This window comes from Pleurodeles waltl, chromosome 10 (genome assembly GCF_031143425.1).
Source record: "Pleurodeles waltl isolate 20211129_DDA chromosome 10, aPleWal1.hap1.20221129, whole genome shotgun sequence".
NCBI lineage: Eukaryota > Metazoa > Chordata > Amphibia > Caudata > Salamandridae > Pleurodeles > Pleurodeles waltl.
Window position 1 is genome coordinate 944,556,492 of NC_090449.1, and position 22,560 is coordinate 944,579,051.

General features: G+C 45.6%; 1 protein-coding gene across 4 annotated transcripts in view; it reads right to left on the reverse strand.

Annotated features, from left to right (window-relative positions):
* DYNC1I1 (dynein cytoplasmic 1 intermediate chain 1) overlaps positions 1-22,560 on the reverse strand; it is a 1,447,115-nt gene that overhangs the window by 1,174,531 nt on the left and 250,024 nt on the right. For 2 of the 4 annotated variants that reach the window (XM_069211741.1, XM_069211739.1), the window contains one exon: positions 12,892-12,951. The exons of the other annotated variants lie outside the window; for them this stretch is intronic. In XM_069211741.1, coding sequence (XP_069067842.1) covers positions 12,892-12,951 — 60 coding nt within the window. The remainder of the gene's footprint in view (positions 1-12,891; positions 12,952-22,560) is intronic. 4 annotated transcript variants of the gene reach the window in all.

Consider the following 22,560-nt stretch of genomic DNA (forward strand, 5'->3'; position numbering starts at 1 on the left):
GCGCCTTGTTTATGGATGAAACAGGGGCGCAAATTAACTGAGAAGGAGGGATGTTTAGCGTTCCCAGAACATGGGACATTTAATCCGAAGGTGCTAGAGAACTTAAGGTGGATGTTAAGTACACAAAAGCCACCTCCAAGGCCAGCTCAATATGAGGCTTTAGCGATTTGGGATCTGATGGCTCTTAAACATAGACAAGAAAGGTTTCAGAGAAGGCTAATAAGAGCAGAAAAATCCTATGCAGAAGCTAGGTGGGATAACAAGAACAAAATGTGGAGACAGGGAATTGTAGACGGATTAAAATTGTTTCCAGCAAAAGCTCAGGGAGAAGAGGCACAGGAAAAGAAAGCCTCCTGTAAAACAGATAAGGACTCTAGTAAGTCTAAAGAGAATAAAAGACCCTGGGAGGAGGAAGACGATTCAGACGATGAGGAATTCATGGATCGATTATTACATGATCGCCCGCCACCTTATGTGGTGAGCGACAGTGTTCCAAGCACTAGCGTGGGTCCTGGGAACCAGACGCAGGAGAAGGGAGTTACTGATACGGTACAGACTAGTGATACGACCTCAATACAGAATGGTGTCAGTGTACCCACTGCACCAGATATGCAGATACAGTTGCAACCTCCACCTCAGATACAGAGAATCTATCCAGACGTCCCAGTACTCGAGACTACTACAAATCTGATAGTGCCGCCAGACCCGATATATACAAAATCAAGGTTAGTGCAGATTGAGTCAACTCCGAAATTACTGTCCCAGCCGCAACCACAATTGATAACAGGGTATAACCCAGTGGCTGGTCCTCCATTCATGCCTGTCCCGGGTACTTTGGAACAGATCTATGGAGTTACTGCTCCACGGAGTTTGGGACCAGGTCAGACACCCGCTGCCATATCGTTACCAATTACTGTCGGTCCACTAGTGCCATTGTATGCCCAAGGCAAATCTGGCGTATGTGATCAGGGAGTAATGACCCAAGATGCAATAAGAGGAGGGTCCATAGGAACCCCCCAGATAATGGCTCCAGGAGAACAAGCAGTCGAAAAGCCGAGGTCCTTAATAGACCTTAGCCCAGTCGAAGCACCCTTGGAAGCAATGCGTCAGGCAGGATTAGGGGTTTTAACTCCACAAACAATGAGTACGAATACTTCACAGTCGCCAATGATACATGCAGGGAACATTTCACTGCAGGGTTTTACAGTACAACAGCTGAATAATTGGCTAGAAAAAAACTTATACTTCACAACAGACTACAGCGGCTGCAGTGGAATCGGAAAGGGCGGGGAAAGATGACTACCTAAATTTTGTGAGACTGGGAGTGGAAGCTGCTGAATTGGTGGAAGGTACGATGGGGTAAATAGATTGGAGTCATACACTGAAGCAGAACTGAGATTCTTGTGCCCCAAGATTACCAAAGAAGTGGGCAAGATGCATCAGAGATTAGCAAACCTGGCAGACAAATACAAAATTGACATTGAAAACCCTAAACATTTGAAAAGAAGCTACAGATTAGATTTTGATTCGAAAGATTTTGAGCACATGAGGTCTGCTGGAATGAAAGCGCATCTAAAAGAATTATTGCAAAGTGCGCAAATTTGGGGTGCATTAGAAAAATGGGAAGGCAGATGGGCAAAGAAAAGAGATAAGGAAAAAGGTGACAGGCCAGGGTCAAGTCAAGCCAAAGCCTCACCCGATACAGAATCAGTAAAAATACTACCCATGAGAGAAACAGCTGGTGGTGTTTTAGTACATGTACCGTGGTCCAGAGGAGACATCCTATCCTTTACTAATGATTATCCCGGATTGAGGGAGAAACCGATCGAGTGGTATCAGCAAACAGATAGGTTCGTGAAGCTTGCGAAGTGTCTCTGGGAAGACTTGAATACCTTGTTTGAGATCATTGTTCTGCCTGATTTGTGGCTCGAGTGTAAGAGAGGGGAAGATTGGCCGACGAAGGAGCCGGCAAGGGATAAGGTGACCGGAGCTCCTTCCGAGGAGGTGATGAAGTACTATCATAAGGTGATTGAGTTTTTGAATCAAAAGGTGTCGCCGAAAGTGACTGATTGGCAGAAGATCGACCAAACCTCGCAAGAGGTTAAGGAATCAATACATGCTTACTATGAGAGGTTGTTAAAGGCATTCAAACACTACAGTGGTACTGAGACCATCGAGCCGAAAGACATGAACCATCTCGTGTTCAGATTTGTTGAAGGGTTGAGACCAGGTTGGTCAAATGATTAAGAATCATTTGATTTGGTGGCAAGCAAAGCCAATTGATGAAGTATTGCAGTATGCGAAATACTGTAGGGACGGAATTGAGTTGAAGCATAAAAAGCTGAAAGAGAAAGTGATGGTGATGCAGATAAGGGCTGCACAGGCAGGAATACAGGGAAATGGAGTCCAGCAGATGATACAGCAGCAACCGCAAATGAATGGTGTGTTTCAGGTGCAACCAAGAGGTCGAGGCCGAGGGTTCGTGAATCGCGGTCCAGACTTGAATACTGTGTGTGGTTCAAAATGACATACAAGGGGTGAAAAAGATGTCACCATGTCAAGCGTGCGGGGCGTGGGGCACTGGAAACGGGAGTGCCTGAATGTGGTGCAGAATGGTGTTGTTCAACAAAGCACTAATGTTGGTACATTGCAAAATGTAAAAGGTCCGAAACCAAGATATCAAAATCCAAATTTTCAAAATAACCTGGTACAGATGCAAGGGGTACAGCCCATGCAGCAAATGCAAATGCAGAGTTTTCAGTCAGCGCAGATGCAGCAAGTACAACAGCAGGTTCCCATGGTACCTAGACAGCAAATGCAATTACCAATGGCTCTGATGGGACAGCAACAGGTCATGCATCCTCAACAGGTCACAGGTCAGGTAATGAGTCAAAATAATACAGTACAGCAATTCCCATTATGAGGCGAAAATGGCATGAATGAAGAATGGTCGGATGATAGCTCAGATAGTGAAGAGTGCACGCTTGCAGCATCCTTAGAGGTGGATCAAAGGGGTTCCTATGTGGAAGGGAAGGTAATGGGTTATAAAGTCTCGTTGTTGGTCGACACTGGAGCTCCACGCTCTACAGTCAGGAGTGCAGAGGTTCCGAAACTACCACTTTCGGGGCGCACTATAAGGGTAGTCGGAGTAGCAAACCAGTACCTGACAAACCCGATTACAGATCCAGTGCAAGTTGAGATCGGCAACTTCCAGGGACTGCATAGATTTGTAGTGTGTGATTCAAGTCCGGTATCCCTACTGGGAAGGGACTTACTGTGCAAGACAAAATGTTCGATTACCTGTTCAAATGATGGAATAGAAGTACAGACAAATAGTGACGATGAAGGAGATGAAGGTCAGTTCTCAGAGGAAGAGACAGGGATGGCAAATGAAGATTATCCTTTGATTACCTTGTTTCTGATGCTTACGATAATTGATTTACCTGTTGAGTTACAGGGAACAGTGACAGAGAGAGTGTGGGATCTGACAGGAAAGGAAGTGGTACTAATAAAAGGCGTGGAACCAGTTAAAGTACAAGTAAAGCCGAATGCAGTGTTTCCCCAGGTGCCACAATATCATATGGCACAAGATGTTCTTATTGAAGTGTCACAGATAATTGCAGATTTTCTGAAACAGGGAGTCCTGAAAGAGGTTTTGAGCAGTCCATGTAATTCTCCAATAATGGGTCTGAAAAAGCCGTGTGGGAAAGTCCGAATTGTGCAGGATTTGAGAAAAATAAATGAGATTGTGGTAAAATGCTGCCCAATAGTGCCCAATCCAGCAGTGATCATGTTTCAGGTTCCGTGTGATGCTGAATGGTTCACTGTTATAGATTTGTCACAAGCATTCTTTTCGATACCGCTTCACGAGGACAGTCAATTTTTGTTCAGTTTCAAATTCCTGGACAAGGTGTACAGTTGGTGCAGAATTCCACAAGGACTTTCTGAATCACCGTCTATCTTTAATCAGATATTGAAAAAGGACTTAGAATCCTTAGTACTACCTTTTAACTCAACTCTAGTGCAGTACATCGATGACTTACTGATTTCATCCAAAACAAGGGACAACTGTAAATATGATACAATTGCCCTACTAAATCATTTGGGAAAGAACGGACATAAGGTGTCACCCAAGAAGCTGCAATATTGTCAGAAAGAGTTAAAATACCTAGGGCATTTAATTGAAAGGGGGTCCAGGAGAATATTGAAGGAAAGAATAACAGCCATTTTGCAAATGAACCCCCCAACAACGAAGAGCGATGTCAGAATGTTCCTGGGAATGGTAGGCTACTGTCGCCAGTGGATACCCAACTTCTCGATCATCTCAAAACCTTTGATAAGGCTGACAGGCAAAGAGATCAAAGATGAGCCATATACCATAGCCTTATCCAAAGAAGAGCTTGAGTCATTCATGGAATTGAGAGAGTGCATGTGCAGGGCACCAGCGTTAGGTATGCCTGATTATACAAAACCTTTTCTACTGTTTTGTCATGAACGTGATGCTTGTTCTTTGTCAGTCTTGACACAGGTCCATGGAGGTGCAAATCGCCCTGTAGTGTATTTTTCCGCTAACTTGGACCCCGTCGCAGCAGCCTTACCGGGTTGTTTGCGCGCAGTTGCAGCAGTTGGTCAAAGCCTTACGCGTTGTGAAGGCATAGTCATGGGATACCCCCTAACAGTAATGGTTCCGCGTTCAGTTGAAATTTTGTTGACTCAAACCAAAACTCAGCACATGACAAATGCCCGACTTACTAAATATGAGACAATCATACTGGGCTCACCAAATGTTTCACTGAAACGATGTACTGTGTTACACCCGGCAACTCTGCTTCCTGTTGAGGGTACTGAAGTTAACAATGAGGAAGAATTTGAACATGATTGTCTTGAGGTAATGGAATTATGTACAAAGCCACGACCAGATATTCAAGACACACAGCTGAAAGAAAATGACTGCATTATGTTTGTTGATGGGTCTTGTTTAAGAGATTCTGTCGGAACACTGAGGGCTGGTTATGCTGTATGTACCATAGCTGGTATCATTGAAGCTTCCTGGCTCGAGAAGGTGTTTTCCGCACAAGTGGCAGAATTAATTGCCCTTACTAAGGCATGCCACGCAGCTGTGAATCTGAGAGTCACTGTCTATACTGATAGCAGATATGGATTCGGAATTGTACATGATTTTGGCCAACTGTGGTCGCAGAGAGGTTTCATGACCCCTTCTGGGTCTCCTGTGAAAAATGGTGAACAAATAAAGGATTTGTTACATGCAATTCAGTTACCTCTTGAAATTGCCGTGGTGAAATGCAATGCTCACGTTAAGTCACAAGACTTTGTGTCCATGAGAAACGGTTATGCAGATCAAGTCGCAAGGTTTTGCGCATTGAACTGTATATCGTTCAAGGAACAGTGGGAATTATTACCGCAAACTGAAAATGACACATGTTTGAACCTTGCATTAAGGGTGGTCGATACCCTAGATGAGTTAAAGACATTACAGGGTCGTGATAGCAAAGCGGAAAAACGTTCCTGGCAAAGAATGCAATGTGTACAGAGAGCTGATGATTTGTGGGTCTCAGAGGAGGGGAAATTAGTCTTGCCAAACAGCCTTCTGTCACAGTTTGCCAGGCTATACCATGGACAGGCTCACCTTGGGAGAGATGCAATGATCAGGTCATTCAAAATTGATTGGTTTAACCCAAAGTTCAGACATGCCGCAGAGGTTACCTGCCACAGGTGCATCATCTGTCAACAGATGAATGCTGGAAAAGGGACTGTGGTAACTTTGAGCCACATTGGGAGAGCTGGTGGTCCTTTCAGCAAAATGCAAATGGACTTCATTGAGATGCCTGTTTGTGGAGGACTGAAGTACATATTGGTGACTGTGTGTGTTTTCAGTCACTGGATTCAAGCCTACCCCACACGTAGAAATGACAGTCTCACAGTTGCAAAGCTGCTTCTTAGGGAACTAATACCAAGGTTCGGGTTTCCGGTCTCTATAGAGTCAGATAGGGGCAGACATTTCGACAATGAGGTGATTAAACTCCTTTGTGCCGCACTAGACATCGAACAAAAGCTGCATTGTAGCTACCGCCCTGAAGCATCAGGACTAGTAGAGCAAATGAATGCTCTGACATCAAGAATGGAAAAGATGTGCACAGCTATCAATATGAAATGGCCAGATGCATTGCCCTTAGTGCTGATGTCAATGAGGAACACCCCTGATAAGAAAACAGGACTGTCCCCCCATGAAATCCTCATGGGCAGAGCAATGAGGTTGCCAGCAGTACCTGCGAATGCTCTAGTGAATATCACAGATGATATGGTGTTGGACTACTGCAAAGGTTTGGCTGATGTGATTCACTCTTTCTCTCACCAGGCAGACGCTAACACATTGCCACCGATTGGAGATCCAGGTCATATTCTACAAGCCGGTGACTGGGTGGTTGTCAAGAAGCACGTGAGAAAGTCGTGTTTGGAGCCACATTGGAAAGGGCCGTATCAAGTAATCTTGACAACAACCACTGCTGTGAAATGTGCGGGCGTTCCAAACTGGATACATGCCAGTCACACAAAGAAGGTAACGTGCCCAACTGATGAGGAACTTGATGTTTCCGGCACAACAGTTCCAGGAAGAGAAGTCTCAGGGCCAGAAAACAGGCAAGAAGTAACTGAGACTGCAGGAGAGCCCACTGAGAACAGCCTCGTTCCTCAAACAGTGAATGAGTTCGAGAGAGGTGACAGAGTGCCTATCTCAGTAGAGGCGGCAGGAGAACTAAGTCAAGGAGAGGTTCTCCCAGAAGTAGACGGATACAGGTTAGAACTTGAGCCTGTTACAGATCAAGAAGAAGAAGAAGGAGAAATAATAGAAAGAGATCAGAGTGTGCCAGCATCCCCTGAGCCAGCTGCAGGTCCATCAAGTGAAAACACCATATCACAAGAGGAGGGTGCTGTCCAGCGTCCTGAAAAGGCATATTGGAAGAAGACGCATAAGGGTGATAACTGGCCAGAGAAACAACTTTTAAGGATAAGAAGCATACCAGATGAAACAATAATAGAAGAAACTGATACATCCCGAGTGGAGGAGAACTGCAAGGTGAACGCAGATTGAAGAGAAAGAGAAAGAGAATCGCAAACAGAAGATATACAGGTCCTGAATGGGCGTATGCTACAACATCTGAATGGCAACAAGAATTCTTAGCATTCTGTTTTGATCGAGAAGTACCAGGTCAATATTACGGTACCTGAATTAATTCAAAGAAAAGACTTTTGTTAAATTGAAAACTAAGAAAGAGACCTATAAATTACCGGATGTGACACTAGAACCAGATTTGACTTTGAAAAACCTGATTACGACAAGCTGCTAACCTGATTTGACAAAGGGGTCCTAGAGCGATTGAAAACGCTGTAAATACACGCAGAGAGCAAGAGAGAAAAAGAGTTCTAAATCATCCTCGAGTTGGTTGTTATTCTACTATCTGATTCTATACAGACATGGCTTATAATAGAGATAGTAACAAGGGAAGTAAGGTGTGTGGTTGGCTAAGTATTATAATAGGTATTGTGTGTGCAATAATAATTGTGGGAGTGATTGTGGGAATGCCGAGGTTGGAGAAAAAGACTATTAACGCTACTTCAAAACCTGAAACTACAACACTAACACTGTGGGAAAAGTTTGAACAGGATGCAAGATACTTGCATGAGGGAACTAATTCAAATGGGGAACTTTCTACTAATGTCTTCTATCGCTTACTGAATGAGTATGTAGAGACCATGGATGCGAAAGACTGTTATGTGTGTACCAAGATACCTTCGTCTGTGCAAGAAGGGGTCACCTATCATAGTCTTCCCCTAACATACGGGATTAGTTGTAGTTTGCTACTAACAAGATTCTATAATCAAGAGCATGTGCAATACTTTTATCAAATCTGGATGTTGTGTTTTCTTTTGTGCCTGTAATTGAATTTTTTAACAAGCTAGCTAAGAAACATGATATAAAAATAGTTAGAGGATTCTTTGAGCCAACGCTTACATTTGGAACTGCTTATGCACATCGCAATAATCTGACTTGCTTACTATCACCTGTATAGAAAAGCTTTTTAGATCACACTGATGATAGACACAAAGCATTAAAAGAAAGATTAGAAAAAGGGTTAGAAAAACGCACATATGCAAATGATTATGCTTATACCGCAATCAAAATGCAAGGCAAACTAGCTATAGATGCATTTTATGTAGGTAGGCTTTGTATATATAGGCCAAAATCCGAGCAGGACAATTAGTTTGTGGGAACGAGTGAATGTAGACATGTGTTCTTGCTTCAGAGTAAGTGGACATTTATGTTGAATGGACAGGATCCAGCGATCCCTGGGATCTATTACATCTGTGGACTTAATGCTTATTACCGTCTCCCTAAGGGATGGTATGGGACATGTTATTTGGGAATAGTTTTCCCAAAGATTTACCAGATTGATGACTTAAAGCAAATACATAAAACGTCTGAATTACAACATACTAGACAAAAACGAGAATCAGTGGCTGCTGTCATTGGTGACATATTTGGAGCTATAATCCCTTCAGTAGGGGTTATATTGAATTCTATGAAGATTCAAAAGTTGTCTACTATTGTGGATAACATGCTGACAAATTTTACAGGGGCTATAGCCCTGATGGATACTGAACTTACTGCAGAAAGAGCTATGACTCTTCAAAATCGGCTTGCTTTAGACATCCTTTTAGCAAAGAGTGGAGGGGTCTGCAAGATGCTCAACGAGTGTCATTGTTGCTCGTTCATTCCGGACAATAGTAAAAAGATTAGAGGTATGCGGTTACTAACCTAACTAGAGATAGTGCAGACTTGAAGGATTTGAAGGAACCTGGAGTTTGGGAGAAATTTGGAAAAGGAATTGCCAGAGTAGGGAGCTGATTTACCAACATTTGGATTGGGGTACTTGCAAAAATACTAATGGGTCAATTAATTGTTCTGGCCGGTCTATTGGGATTATGGGGGATATGCAAAATTAATGACAAAATAAAGAGAAATTGGACCAAAAGAACCAGGAGAAATGAAGAAAGTGAAAGAGAGAAAATGTTCAATGAAATTTGGGAGAGTTCACATAAGGGACAAGATGTTGAAATGCGCATTATGCGTAAAGTGAAAAAATAAAAATAAAGGGTTAAAAGGGAAAGGTTTGTGTGATGACAAGCGTCATCAGAGGAGGGACTGAGAGAGCGTAGCTTACATAACCTATATTAAAATGAAATGCTTATATCAATGTGTAATGATGCTGCATAGAAAACAATAATAATAGCGGTTTTGCTTAAACATGCACCTGAATTGTGGTCACGGTAAATGGCCACCAATGTATACACCAACTACTAATGATGAATAAAATGTTTATGTTATGTTTAATTAAGCTTATACAGTGTATTAACATTTATGTTATTACATTTGTATTGAAAATCTTATAGGCCTTAAGTTCGCTTGAGCTGCAGGTTTTAGCTACCCAGCTCTCATATTAAATGCATTTTTCTGTTTTTCCAGTGTGCTGACTCGGAAAGGGCCATGACCCTGCAAATGTTCTTTTTCTTCAACTTAGAAGACAAATGTATCTATGTAAATTCCGCTCCCAAGCGCATATTTGGTGCCTTGGTTTAAAAAGTTATGTGCAAATTGAAACAAATGTAGATTAATGAAATGTACAAGGTCACTTAGACCGATGGACAATGAATCTGCTGACCCAAAGACGTGCCAAAGAGTGAAGTAACGCCGGATGTGCCACCTCCGAAGACGTCAATTATGAAGACCAATAAAAGAACCACGAACTAATGTGGGGTGACAATTGGGATTACAAAATGCTAAATTTGATAGGTTAAAGATAGTGGGGTAGAGTTAGTGTCCAATGGGATTTTTGGGGAATGTACTACGAAAAAGGGATAAAAACCCATGTCACAGAAGGGTCATTAGAATTAGGTAGGGAATGCTATTGATTTATCCAGAAACTCTGTCACTCTGTTTGGTGACTTTGAGACTTATTAAAACCATCCTCATGCCCATTTACACTGTTCCTCCTTACGAGGGACGTGGCCCCTATTCCTCTTAGTCGAGTTTAGACTGATGGCGTTTTGACTGATGTCCTGAAGACGAAGACTGATCCTGAATGCTGACCTAATCCTTGGAGGGTAATTATGACAATACAATTTGTAATTTGTCTGTTTGCTTTTACTTTCTAGGTACCAACTGCTTAATTTTGACAGAGACCATAGCTAGATGTTTTCCAACTTGGTGTTCTAAATTTGTTTTGCATGAAGCCCAACATGCCAATGCTAATTAGTGGTTAGGACAGGTGATCATCAAATTAACGCAATAGACGAACAACTGACATTATGCTATGTTGAACTGACGAGTATTTGACGCTCTGCTGTATTCTGATCTATGTTTGCACCGTGTTATATTCTGATGTTTATGATTTTTGCCGAATTGGAATCTTACCAAAGTTGCCATATCGTAACTATGCTGTTGTGTTTCTTGGCTTTGAGATTGACAAACTCAATTTTAGATTGTAACTAATAGGGAATAAACTTCATAAAATTCTATTAAAGGTGTGGTTATTCATGGCTGAAAGGTCATGATTGCGTCGTCAATTTGATTAATGTCTTTAACCAAAGTGAAATGTATTGTGGTGATAAATATTGATGACATTATTGATATATTGATTGACATATTGATCAGTTATCTCGTCCTACGGTGTCTCTCAACTGGGTCAAAAGAAGGACGCGTTAACACCACCATCTCTGTGATTGTATTTCAAAGTGGATTTTTCTAAGGAAAAGAAAAAAAATTGTTTTCCATTTTGAAAAACAACAACATTTTGAGAGAATTGGCGGTGGTTTGCTGGACCAGTGCCTCCACCTCCTGAACTTGCGACCCTAATTCCCAAAGGCAAATTTGTCCAAAAGGGATCGCTTCCCCTTAGAGAATCAGCTACCACCCTAATTTGGGAATCGGTAACTGGTCAATGGTTTGCAAACCATTAATACATACCATACCGACTCACAAAGTAGAAAGAATGCCTAAAAATTACCCTTCCCAAATTGCGATTGGTTGAGGTCAGAAACCCCATTATGCGATTTGGAAAAACGTTTCCAAATCACAAAATGGGGTTAGTACATTTGAACAAGGGATTTTACCATCACCCACCCTGGCCCTTATTCAATTCAGTGTAATGTGACAGAACAGCTCTAGTATGCACAGTAGTAAGTGCATTCTGATCATCTCTATTAAGTTGAGCAGTGCATAAGAAGACAGGCAAGGATGTAATGGAGCGAGGGGTAACTGCTCATCTAAGCAACCTATGGCCAGATGTACGAAAAAACCAAATTGCGATTTGCAATTTGCGAGTCTCTGCGACTCGCAAATTGCAAGTCGCAATTTGGGATGCAGAAAGGTGTCTCAGACACCTTCTGCAAGTCGCTATGGGGTCGCAAAGACCCACCTCATTAATATTAATGAGGTGGGTCGCAAATTGCGGCCCCATAGCGACTATGGGCACTCGCTAACATGGAGGCCTGCTGACGTCAGCAGGCCTCCATGTTAGCGACCTGCTGCTCAATAAAGCAGGTTTTTTTTTTTTTTTAATGTAGCCCGTTTTCCCTAAGGGAAAACGAGCTGCATTTTAAAAAAATCCGAAACCTTTTGTTTCGTTTTTTTCAGGGCAGGGAGTGGTCCCTATTTTTGGGTGCAATCACAAACTGGAAGGGGTCCCATGGGGACCCCTTCCAATTTGCGATTGTGTTACCATCCACTTGAAGTGGATGGTAACTGCGATGCCATTTGCGACCGCATATGCGGTCGCAAATGGTATTGCATACCATTGCGAGTCGCAAATAGGAAGGGAACACCCCTTCCTATTTGCGAGTCGCACATGCATATTGCGAGTCGGTAACGACTCGCAATATGCATTTGTGCATTGCAAACCCACGTTTGCGAGTCGCAAACGGCGATTTTCGCCGTTTGCGACTCGCAAAAGGGTTGCTACATCTGGCCCCTAGTGTGGTAATTTCTGATGCTGAAAAAATTTAAAAAAACATGCTTTTAGACCTACTGTCCAAGGCAATCTAGTAGATGGGGACATAGTATATATACATGGCTAGGCTTAATATCGGAGATTTGAGTGACGTGTTGTCCATTGCAAATTATACTTTGCTTTCAGCAGTCTTTATATCAGCGTTCTCAAAGCGGCACTCCAGCGCATGAAAAATTAATGTCATGAAGTACAGTAGACTGTAAGACGCCTTCATGGAAGCAGTCCTGCAGATACTCCCTCTCAGCCGTCCACCACAAGCGTCCAGCTCCTAGCGTGGAAGGCCAGAACAGGAGGGGCTGTGCACCACAGGACAGTCAGAAGCGCTCAGAGGAAATGCCGGTGGCAGGCAGGAGCTTTGCAAGCAACAGTTACATAACAAAACCACGAAGGATGAGTTGTGTGTACTTCTAGAAGGCCATTTTAAAATATTCATCCCGTCAATGCAATCGACGTTTGTTTAGAGATTACGGGCCTTGACAATCAAAATAAAAAGTGAGGCGTTGTCAACAAGTATATGCTAAAAATTCTAAATTCTCCAAATATTAAAATGCAAGAGGAATTTAAAATAAAAGCATAGAGATAATAGATGTTCCTCAGAAAATGACTAATCACGGAGGAGAGGCCCGTTTCTGTGTTGTGCTACCCAGGTGCCAGTATTACAGCCTGATCTGCAAATTCCTTTTACTCATTCAAAGCAGACAACATTGAAAGGTGGAAGTGTAAAGGGCCACATACGCCACAAAATACAAGAAAACAACTGCGCGGCATTTCTCACAAAGCAAATCTCAAATGTTAGAAGTGTATATACCCGAGTTCTGAGTCCGAATGGAGGAGCAGCGCCGAGGGGTCTGTGTCCCACTGGAGGGTCCTTTAATGATGAAGAGTCATGTAAAACAAAGGTAAAGCACATACTTAATCACACACCAAATGGGTCAAGAAATGCAACCAACATAACATATTAGGGGGTGAAACAAAAAAAAAAAAAACACATTACACCTCAGAGAAACAACGCAACATACTCTTACACTTCAGAAATATTCAGTAAAAAATATAACCAGTTCAGTGGGAAAATAGTTAAAAAGGCTATAGTTGGTGATCTATTCAGAATGAGCGTTCATACGTGTGTATCTATCTCCATAAACATACATACACACACATATTACCTAGGGGTGGTCGTTGCTAGGTAGTTATAGTTAGGTTCTATACAGAGAGCGTTTTTTAGGTTTGCAAATTACTTTGGCGCCGCTTGACGAATCTTCACAACGTTTTTGATCAGTCCGGGAGAGGTTGGGAGGGGTCGGAGGGAGGGGGAAAGGGGGTACCCAAAACACTTTTTCCCCATTCATTTTTCCAAAGGGAAAATTGAACAGCAATAGTGCCGAAACTACAGGATGGAATTACACCAAATTTAGCAGAATAGCAGAAAGGTAGGTCCTGGTCCAGAAAGTGACCTTTTTTTGTTTTGGTGTAAATCCATTCAGTAGATTTTGAGAAATTAAGGGGAAAACAAAGGCGCATATATAGGGACGTGAAGGACTTGCGACCCCTCCCGATCTCGTACTGAGATCTGATTAGCTGATAACACTTCAACCAGGAAGTGCTGGCAGCCATCTTGGTACTCGGCAGAAGAGACCCAGAACAAAAAAAAAAAGACACCCTGACTCCTTAGCTCTGGTGGTGGGATACCAGAGCCCACCCCCACCCCCCCACCCCCCCCAATGGGCTACAATGCATTTTTTTTTAAATTCTCGGTGCAAGTCACAGCGAATCCAGCAAAAATGTTTTAAAAAAACAAAGCGCAGATTCCTGCACTTCAGCTTTTATAAGGGCCCGGTGGGCCAAATCCCGGGGGCATTGTTTATATATAACAGAGGGGCCACCCCCCATAGCCCTGAGGACCACCACCTCTCCAGGATGATGCAAGAAAAATATGCGGGGGCCACACACCCCCTGTCTCCGGGGATTACCACCTCCCCAGGAAATTTTTTTGTGTTGTGTGGGCAAGGGCCATCAGCCTCCCCCACTGCCCCTGGACTGCCACCTCCCTGGTGTATTCATTATATCTGTGGGGGGCCACAGCTCCGGGGACCACCACCTCCCCGGGGATATATCAAAATGTGTGCGGGCACTGTGTGACTTCCCCACAGCTCCGGAGACCATCACCTCCCCGGGGAACATATCAAAATGTGTATGGGACTGCGTGGCCTTCCAACAGCCCGGGGGCCACCACCTCCCTGGGGCTTATTCTATGTTGGAGGGAGACCGCACAGCCCACCTTGAGGAGCCATTGGTGGCCCTGGGGTCCACCATCCCACAGGGCCAGCTCCTTCTATGTCCTGGGGTGACCACCTCTGGGACATAGCTGTTTGCTGTGGCTTGGTTGCAGCTTTGACAGCTGCAGCCAAGCCACAGCAAACAAGGTCTGCTTTCTGGCAGCGTGACCTGTCAAACGGGTCCCGATGCCAGGAAGTGGAGTTTTCATCTCCGTTCCCTGTAGGCAGATATGCATGCAGGGAAAAGAGGTGAAAGCATTGCTCCAGCGACCACAGAGCTGCTACTTAAAGTAGCTCCTTGGTTGCTTGAGCAACGGGATGGTGGGGGAGGCCTTGAGGATCCCCAGTGGTCCCAGGTAGCCCGTAAAAGGCATATAATTAGGCCTGGGAGGAGTTCACGGAGTCCGTTTCAGCAGAATTCTGTGGAGGTGGAGTTCCGTGATGCGCGGAGTCCTGAATACGCCCGAACTCGGAAGCGCTAAGCAGGGTCGGGACTGGTCAGCCAGGCCCGACCATGCTTAGCAATTTCAAGATCGGACGCATTCAAGAGAGGGCCTTGGCAGTAAAAACGTCAGTTTCAGGCCTCTTGTGCACCGGCCTGTCCTTTGTGCACTGCACATGGGACAGGCCAGTGCACAAGAGGCCTGAAACTGCAGCTTTCACTGCCTACAGCAGGGATGTAGGCAGCAAAAGCTACCAGTGTGCACAAACAACAACAAAAAAAGAGATGAGGTCTTACCTGGGTCTTCCTGGGGGGGTCATCCTCCCTGACAAGTCCTCCTCAGCGCAGCTGCCTCCCTCCTCTGCCCTGGTGCGCGCTGCAGTCCAGTTATGGGCTGCACAGCGCAAGCGCAGATTGTCTCCCCTTGTGTTGTGCAGCCAATACTGGGGCGCAGTGCACACCGGATGAGCTCTGCTGGTGGGGCCAGCAGAGTTTTTTGGACAACTCAATGCTCCAAGTGGAGCGCAGAGTTCCGAAAACTCTGTTAGCTCTGCCAGCGGAGCGGAGCACCCCGCACCCCCCCACATATAATAAAATAAATAAAAAAATCGTCAGGACCGCAGGTAAGGCCTGAAGTCTCCCCCTCCCCGTGTTCCCAGATAGCCCATAAAGGGATAAAAAATATATATATTTAAAAAATGAATAGTTCAATTGTGAAGGTCGCAGACCTTCACACTGAGCATTGAGGGTTCGAGTCCAGGTGTATCCTTGGTTATTTTTTTTTTGTTCTCTTCTCTTCACGTGCCCACTTCATTTTGGCCAGGGTCAACTTACCTACCTCTAGTGCTATGTAAGCTAACTGGGCCTTAAATGGCTCTCTCCGGGGGACACTCCTGTTTCTCCTGTGGTGGATTCTCTCCCCTCACTAGCTCTAGGCAGGATGAAGACCATTATGAGTGTGGCGGGTTGGCCGCCGCCAACCGGCCACATCTCCACTCATGCTGCCATGGTGATTGGGGCCGCTGAACCGGAGATGAGCATCTCTGACCCGGCGGTCCATAGAAGACCGCTGGTGGTATTAGGAGCCACCTTTCTACCAGGCTTTCCACGTCTGTAGCACCGCCACGAAAACCCTGCCAGAAAGGCTCCCGGTGAAAGGGAATTTCTTCTGTGTCACTAGTAGATGACTCCTCCACCCTCTCCCAGCAAGCACTGAACCCCCACCCCACCTCCAAGCTAAGTTCCCCCTCCCCACCCCCATCCAGACACAGCACCCCTCTCCCCCACCCCCTCCAGATACAGTGCCCCTCTCCGCCTTACCCCTCCCCCACCCTCCATACATTCATACGCACCACGCATACACTCATTCACCTACACTTACATACACGTATTCACTCACACGCATCCATACTCGCATTCACCTCAGCACTCATACACGCATTCAACCAACCAACCAAGCATACACACACCCATCCAAACATGCATACTCCCCTGCAAATCCGCATTCACCGCAACACTCATACTTGTATTCACCACAACACTCACACTTCCATACACACTTACATTCATACACTCACTCACTTCTACATTCAGACACGCATACAACCACACATACACACATTCATGCACACACAGACAACACACACTCACAAACGCACATACAATGCCACCCACCATCCCACCCCCCTCCCCTGTCGGAGGACTTCCACCGCCGGTAGCGCCTCGCCATCAGAACACGGCCAGGCCATATTATCGGTCATAATACGTCGGGAAGTGTCCTACTGGTGGGGCGGGCCAGTGGCGGAACTGCCCCAGCGCCTCCACCCGCCAGCACAACTACTGCTGGATTTCTGCCCAAAGTGTGGCGGAAATCCAGCAGCACCTGTATTATGGACTGCCAAAGTCATATTGACCACCTATGTGTGGACAGGAGTTCAGTTTCTTCATCGCTGAAGTCTAAGGGGATTTCCTCCCCCTCTCCTATCTTTGGGGCATCCCTGTAGGCCCATAGGTGCAAATGGTTTTGCATTACCTAATTTGCGCATTCTTGTTAGGAATTTGCAAATTAAGTAATAAAAACCCCTGGGTGCTGAGGGCCTAAGGCCTCCTTTGATGCACCCCAAAAAAATATTTGCAGACATGTGAAGCACATACATTCCCTAAGGGCATGTGTGTGCTACATGTCATTTTTACAAATGCATTTATAATGCATTGTTAAAAATTGCACTTACTTACCACCAAACTTGAGTTTGTGGTAATTGCATTTCCTAAATGCCAAATTTGCATTTACGAAATGCATGATACATGTGCTTTGGAAATCGCAAATAGGAATTCCCTATTTGCGTTTTCCAATTTAGAGAATCGCAATTTGCGATTCCCGAAATGGAGTCGCAATTTTAAGGAAACGCTATTTTTACGATTCCTTAAAATTGCACTGCAAATTCCTTTCATAAAATCATGAAAGGCTATTTTGCATTCACAAACGGTAGAATTTTGAGATTCGCACTGTTTGCGATTGCAAAATCGTTTGATACATCTGGCCCATAGAGAATATTTTTATCTTTAAAATGACACCAAAATGATCAAAAATCAAACTTAGGAATTGGAGATATGAATTGTTGAAGAATGTACTGTGATATAGCGCTTAACATATAGAGCCAACGGGGCTATCTGGTCGTGCTGGGTTAAATCTAAAATTTCAAGCTGACGACAATGGAGCCTCGGTCAGATACAGTGCAAGGTTAGTTCAGCTAAAGTTCTACCTTCTCAGAACTGTGCCAAAAGTCCCATTTGTGGGGAAGATGAGAGAAAGGAGAGTGTTGTTGGCAGTGGTCTGCGGGCGCGAAGAGCTGCCAGGTATCACAGAGCGAAGAGCTGGAGCCTTGCAATCCTATGTGGCAATACTTGTAGTGCGAAGAGATGGTCTTTCACCAGCTCGTGCTGAAACCTTTGTGAGAGCAGCACAATTTGGGAGCAAACAGGCTTGTTCCTGTTTGCTTAGAGCCAAAAGCCTGATTTAAGAACTCAGAAAGCACTCCAAAAGCACACAACTTGAGAGGCACTTCTTGGAGATCAGGAACTTGTTGCAGGTGGGTCTAGGCTGCTTCTTGATTCCTTTGGGGAGGTAGGTGTCTTCCAGCACTGGGCAAGGGCTCAGAAGCTCTGGATTGCCACTTGTGGGGCCAGGATTAAATCTCCCACAATGCACCTGTACAGTCCAGGAAAATCAAGGTATAGCTTGACAGCTGGAGTGATCCTCTCTTTGGGCTTGCAGGTGACTACTTCCAGCACTTTTTAGTCTGTTGCTAATCTGGGAGTCCACTCATTTTCCTTTCAAGACAGGCAAAGCCCTTTCTTTGTGGAGCCTTTAGAGCGCAACAAGTGTAGCCCTTATGAGTGAAGTCCTGCTGTTTGTGCAGTCCAATGGTCCAGAAGGGCAGTCCTTCTTTGTCTGATGTTCCAGGCAGTGATCTGAGGGGCTCCTGCAGATCTCCCATATTTATTCCTCATGCTGGGCAGCAAAGAGGGGGACACCCCATCCAATGAGGTTCAAATTGCCATCTTTTGGTATGACCACTTCCTGCAAAGTGTGGCATATTTTTGACCCAGAATGTACTGTTCTCCAAAAACCTAAATGTAGAAATTCTCTCCTTGGAATGCAAGTCTAGATAACCCAACTCACAGGTGAGGCCAACTTCCTCCTACAATCCCTCTTCCAGCCCCTCCCCTAAAATATAATTGGGGGGCTCTCATTTGGTTGGGGATCAAAGGAATGGGGGATGGTTGGGTCCCGTGGCATCTGTGGGGGTCATTCTGACCCTGGCGGTCAGTGTTAAAGCGGCGGCCAACCCGCCAACTGGCTGGCGGTCAAAAAAATGGAATTCTGACCCTGGCGGTGTAGGAAAGTACCATCTTGCCCGGCATGTTACCCCCATTTTTCACTGTATATATGTTGTTTTAGTTGTATGTGTCACTGGGACCCTGTTCTCCAGGGCCCCAGTGCTCATAAGTGTGCCTGAATGTGTTACCTGTGTAGTGACTAACTGTCTCACTGAGGCTCTGCTAACCAGAACCTCAGTGGTTATGCTCTCTCATTTCTTTCAAATTGTCACTAACAGGCTAGTGACCAATTTTACCAATTTACATTGGCTTACTGGAACACCCTTATAATTCCCTAGTATATGGTACTGAGGTACCCAGGGTATTGGGGTTCCAGGAGATCCCTATGGGCTGCAGCATTTCTTTTGCCACCCATAGGGAGCTCTGAAAATTCTTACACAGGCCTGCCACTGCAGCCTGAGTGAAATAACGTCCACGTTATTTCACAGCCATTTTACACTGCACTTAAGTAACTTATAAGTCACCTATATGTCTAACCTTTACCTGGTAAAGGTTAGGTGCAAAGTTACTTAGTGTGAGGGCACCCTGGCACTAGCCAAGGTGCCCCCACATTGTTCAGGGCCAATTCCCTGAACTTTGTGAGTGCGGGGACACCATTACACGCGTGCACTACATATAGGTCACTACCTATATGTAGCTTCACAATGGTAACTCCGAATATGGCCATGTAACATGTCTAAGATCATGGAATTGCCTACTGTATGCCATCCTGGCATTGTTGGCACAATTCCATGATCCCAGTGGTCTGTAGCACAGACCCTGGTACTGCCAAACTGCCTTTTCTGGGGTTTCACTGCAGCTGCTGCTGCTGCCAACCCCTCAGACAGGTTTCTGCCCCCCTGGGGTCAAGCCAGGCTTGTCCCAGGATGGCAGAACAAAGGACTTCCTCTGAGAGAGGGTGTTACACCCTCTCCCTTTGGAAAATGGTGTGAAGGCAGGGGAGGAGTAGCCTCCCCCAGCCTCTGGAAATGCTTTCTTGGGCACAGATGTGCCCAATTCTGCATAAGCCAGTCTACACCGGTTCAGGGACCCCTTAGCCCCTGCTCTGGCGCGAAACTGGACAAAGGAAAGGGGAGTGACCACTCCCCTGACCTGCACCTCCCCTGGGAGGTGTCCAGAGCTCCTCCAGTGTGCTCCAGACCTCTGCCATCTTGGAAACAGAGGTGCTGCCAGCACACTGGACTGCTCTGAGTGGCCAGTGCCACCAGGTGACGTCAGAGACTCCTTCTGATAGGCTCCTTCAGGTATTAGTAGCCTATCCTCTCTCCTAAGTAGCCAAACCCTCTTTTCTGGCTATTTAGGGTCTCTGTCTCTGGGGAAACTTTAGATAACGAATGCAAGAGCTCATCAGAGTTCCTCTGCATCTCTCTCTTCACCTTCTGACAAGGAATCGACTGCTTACCATGCTGGAAGCCTGCAAAACTGCAACATAGTAGCAAAGACGACTACTGCAACTCTGTAACGCTGATCCTGCCGCCTTCTCGACTATTTTCCTGCTTGTGCATGCTGTGGGGGTAGTCTGCCTCCTCTCTGCACCAGAAGCTCCGAAGAAATCTCCCGTGGGTCGACGGAATCTTCCCCCTGCAACCGCAGGCACCAAAAAGCTGCATTACCGGTCCCTTGGGTCTCCTCTCAGCACGACGAGCGAAGTCCCTCGAATCCAGCAACTCTGTCCAAGGGACTCCCACAGTTCAGTGACTCTTCGGTCCAAGTTTGGTGGAGGTAAGTCCTTGCCTCACCTCGCTAGACTGCATTGCTGGGAACCGCGACTTTTGCAGCTACTCCGGCCCCTGTGCACTTCCGGCGGAAATCCTTCATGCACAGCCAAGCCTGGATCCACGGCACTCTAACCTGCATTGCACGACTTTCTAAGTTGGTCTCCGGTGACGTGGGACTCCTTTGTGCAACTTCAGCGAGCACCGTTTCATGCGTCCTTGTAGTGCCTGTTTCTGGTACTTCTCCGGGTGCTACCTGCTGCTGAGAGGGCTCCTTGTCTTGCTCGACGTCCTTTCTCTCTCCTGGTCCAATTTGCGACCTCCTGGTCCCTCCTGGGCCGCAGCAGCTTCCAAAAACGCTAACTGCTCGATTTGCAGCTAGCAAGGCTTGTTGGCGTTCTTTTGGCAGGAAAATACTTTTGCACGACTCTCCGTGGCGTGAGGGATCCGTACACCAAAGGGGAAGTCTCTAGCCCTTTTCATTCCTGCAGAAACCACAGCTTCTTCTGTCCAGTAGAAGCTTCTTTGCACCCGCAGCTGGCATTTCCTGGGCATTTGCCCATCTCCGACTTGCTTGTGACTTTTGGACTTGGTCCCCTTGTTCCACAGGTACCCTAGATTGGAAATCCATAGTTGTTGCATTGTTGGTTGGTGTCTTTCCTGCATTATTCCTCTATCACGACTTCTTTGTCTTTTGGGGAACTTTAGTGCACTTTGCACTCACTTTTCAGGGTCTTGGGGAGGGCTAGTTTTCTAACTCTCACTATTTTCTAATACGCCCAGCAACCCTCTACAAGGTCACATAGGTTTGGGGTCCATTCGTGGTTCACATTCCACTTTTGGAGTATATGGTTTGTGTTGCCCCTATCCCTATGTGTCCCCATTGCATCCTATTGTAACTATACATTGTTTGCACTGTTTTCTAAGACTATACTGCATATTTTTGGTATTGTGTACATATAACTTGTGTATATTTGCTATCCTCTTACTGAGGGTACACTCTAAGATACTTTGGCATATTGTCATAAAAATAAAGTACCTTTATTTTTAGTATAACTGTGTATTGTGTTTTCTTATGATATTGTGCAAGTGACACTTGTGGTACTGTAGTAGCTTCACACGTCTCCTAGTTCAGCCTAAGCTGCTCTGCTAAGCTACCATTATCTATCAGCCTAAGCTGCTAGACACCCTATACACTAATAAGTGATAACTGGGCCTGGTGCAAGGTGCAAGTACCCCTTGGTACTCACTACAAGCCAGTCCAGCCTCCTACAGGCGGGAACCGCCAACACAGGCCACCGCTTTAACACTCCGACCACCACGGCGGCACAAACAAACAGCGCGGCGGTCACCGCCAACAGCCAGGCGGCAGACAATGTACCGCCCACCCTATCACGACTCACCAATCTGCCACCTTTTCCGGGGCGGGAGCCCGCCGATAAAAACACGGCGGAAACAGACTTTCCAAATGGAAAACGCTCACCTCGACACACTCCATGCGGAATCGGGACAGCATGGAACCGGAACTCCACATCCTCCCAGTCATTGCCTTCCTGCTCTTCTTCCAGGATCACGAACGTCGCCGCAGACGACAACGGTGAGTACTGCACCTACGACACAGGGGAGGGGGGAGGAGGAAAGGTTACGGGCACACACATACGCGACACACCCACCCCCACCCTCACCCCCACCGAAATACCTACACACCAATGCAGATTAAAAAGTCAGAGTGACACCACCAAACCCCCAAAACAAAAATGCAAAGACAAAAGGCAATGATTGTAAAAATAGAACTATATTATAGCAATAATTAAGTATAGTGAACTTAGCAATATATTAAAAATTATTATTCATCTGGAACTAAATATATACAGGTAGCAAAAGTCCGGCACAGTTTTGCAAAGTTCAAATGTCCGTGGGCCAATGTGCAGCAACACATGGGCAAAGCCCACACACGAGATCGAGTCCACTGGAGAGAACACTGCTGGGGCATCACAAAAATAAAATACAGGCACCTCAGGGGGAAGGGAAGGGGGGGGCACCTCAGCCACATGAGTCCACGACGCCAGATCCACGAAGGGCCTCCATGCCCACTGTGCCATCCTGGGGAGTGCAAAGCCACAGTCTCTCAAGTCTCTACAGTGGGT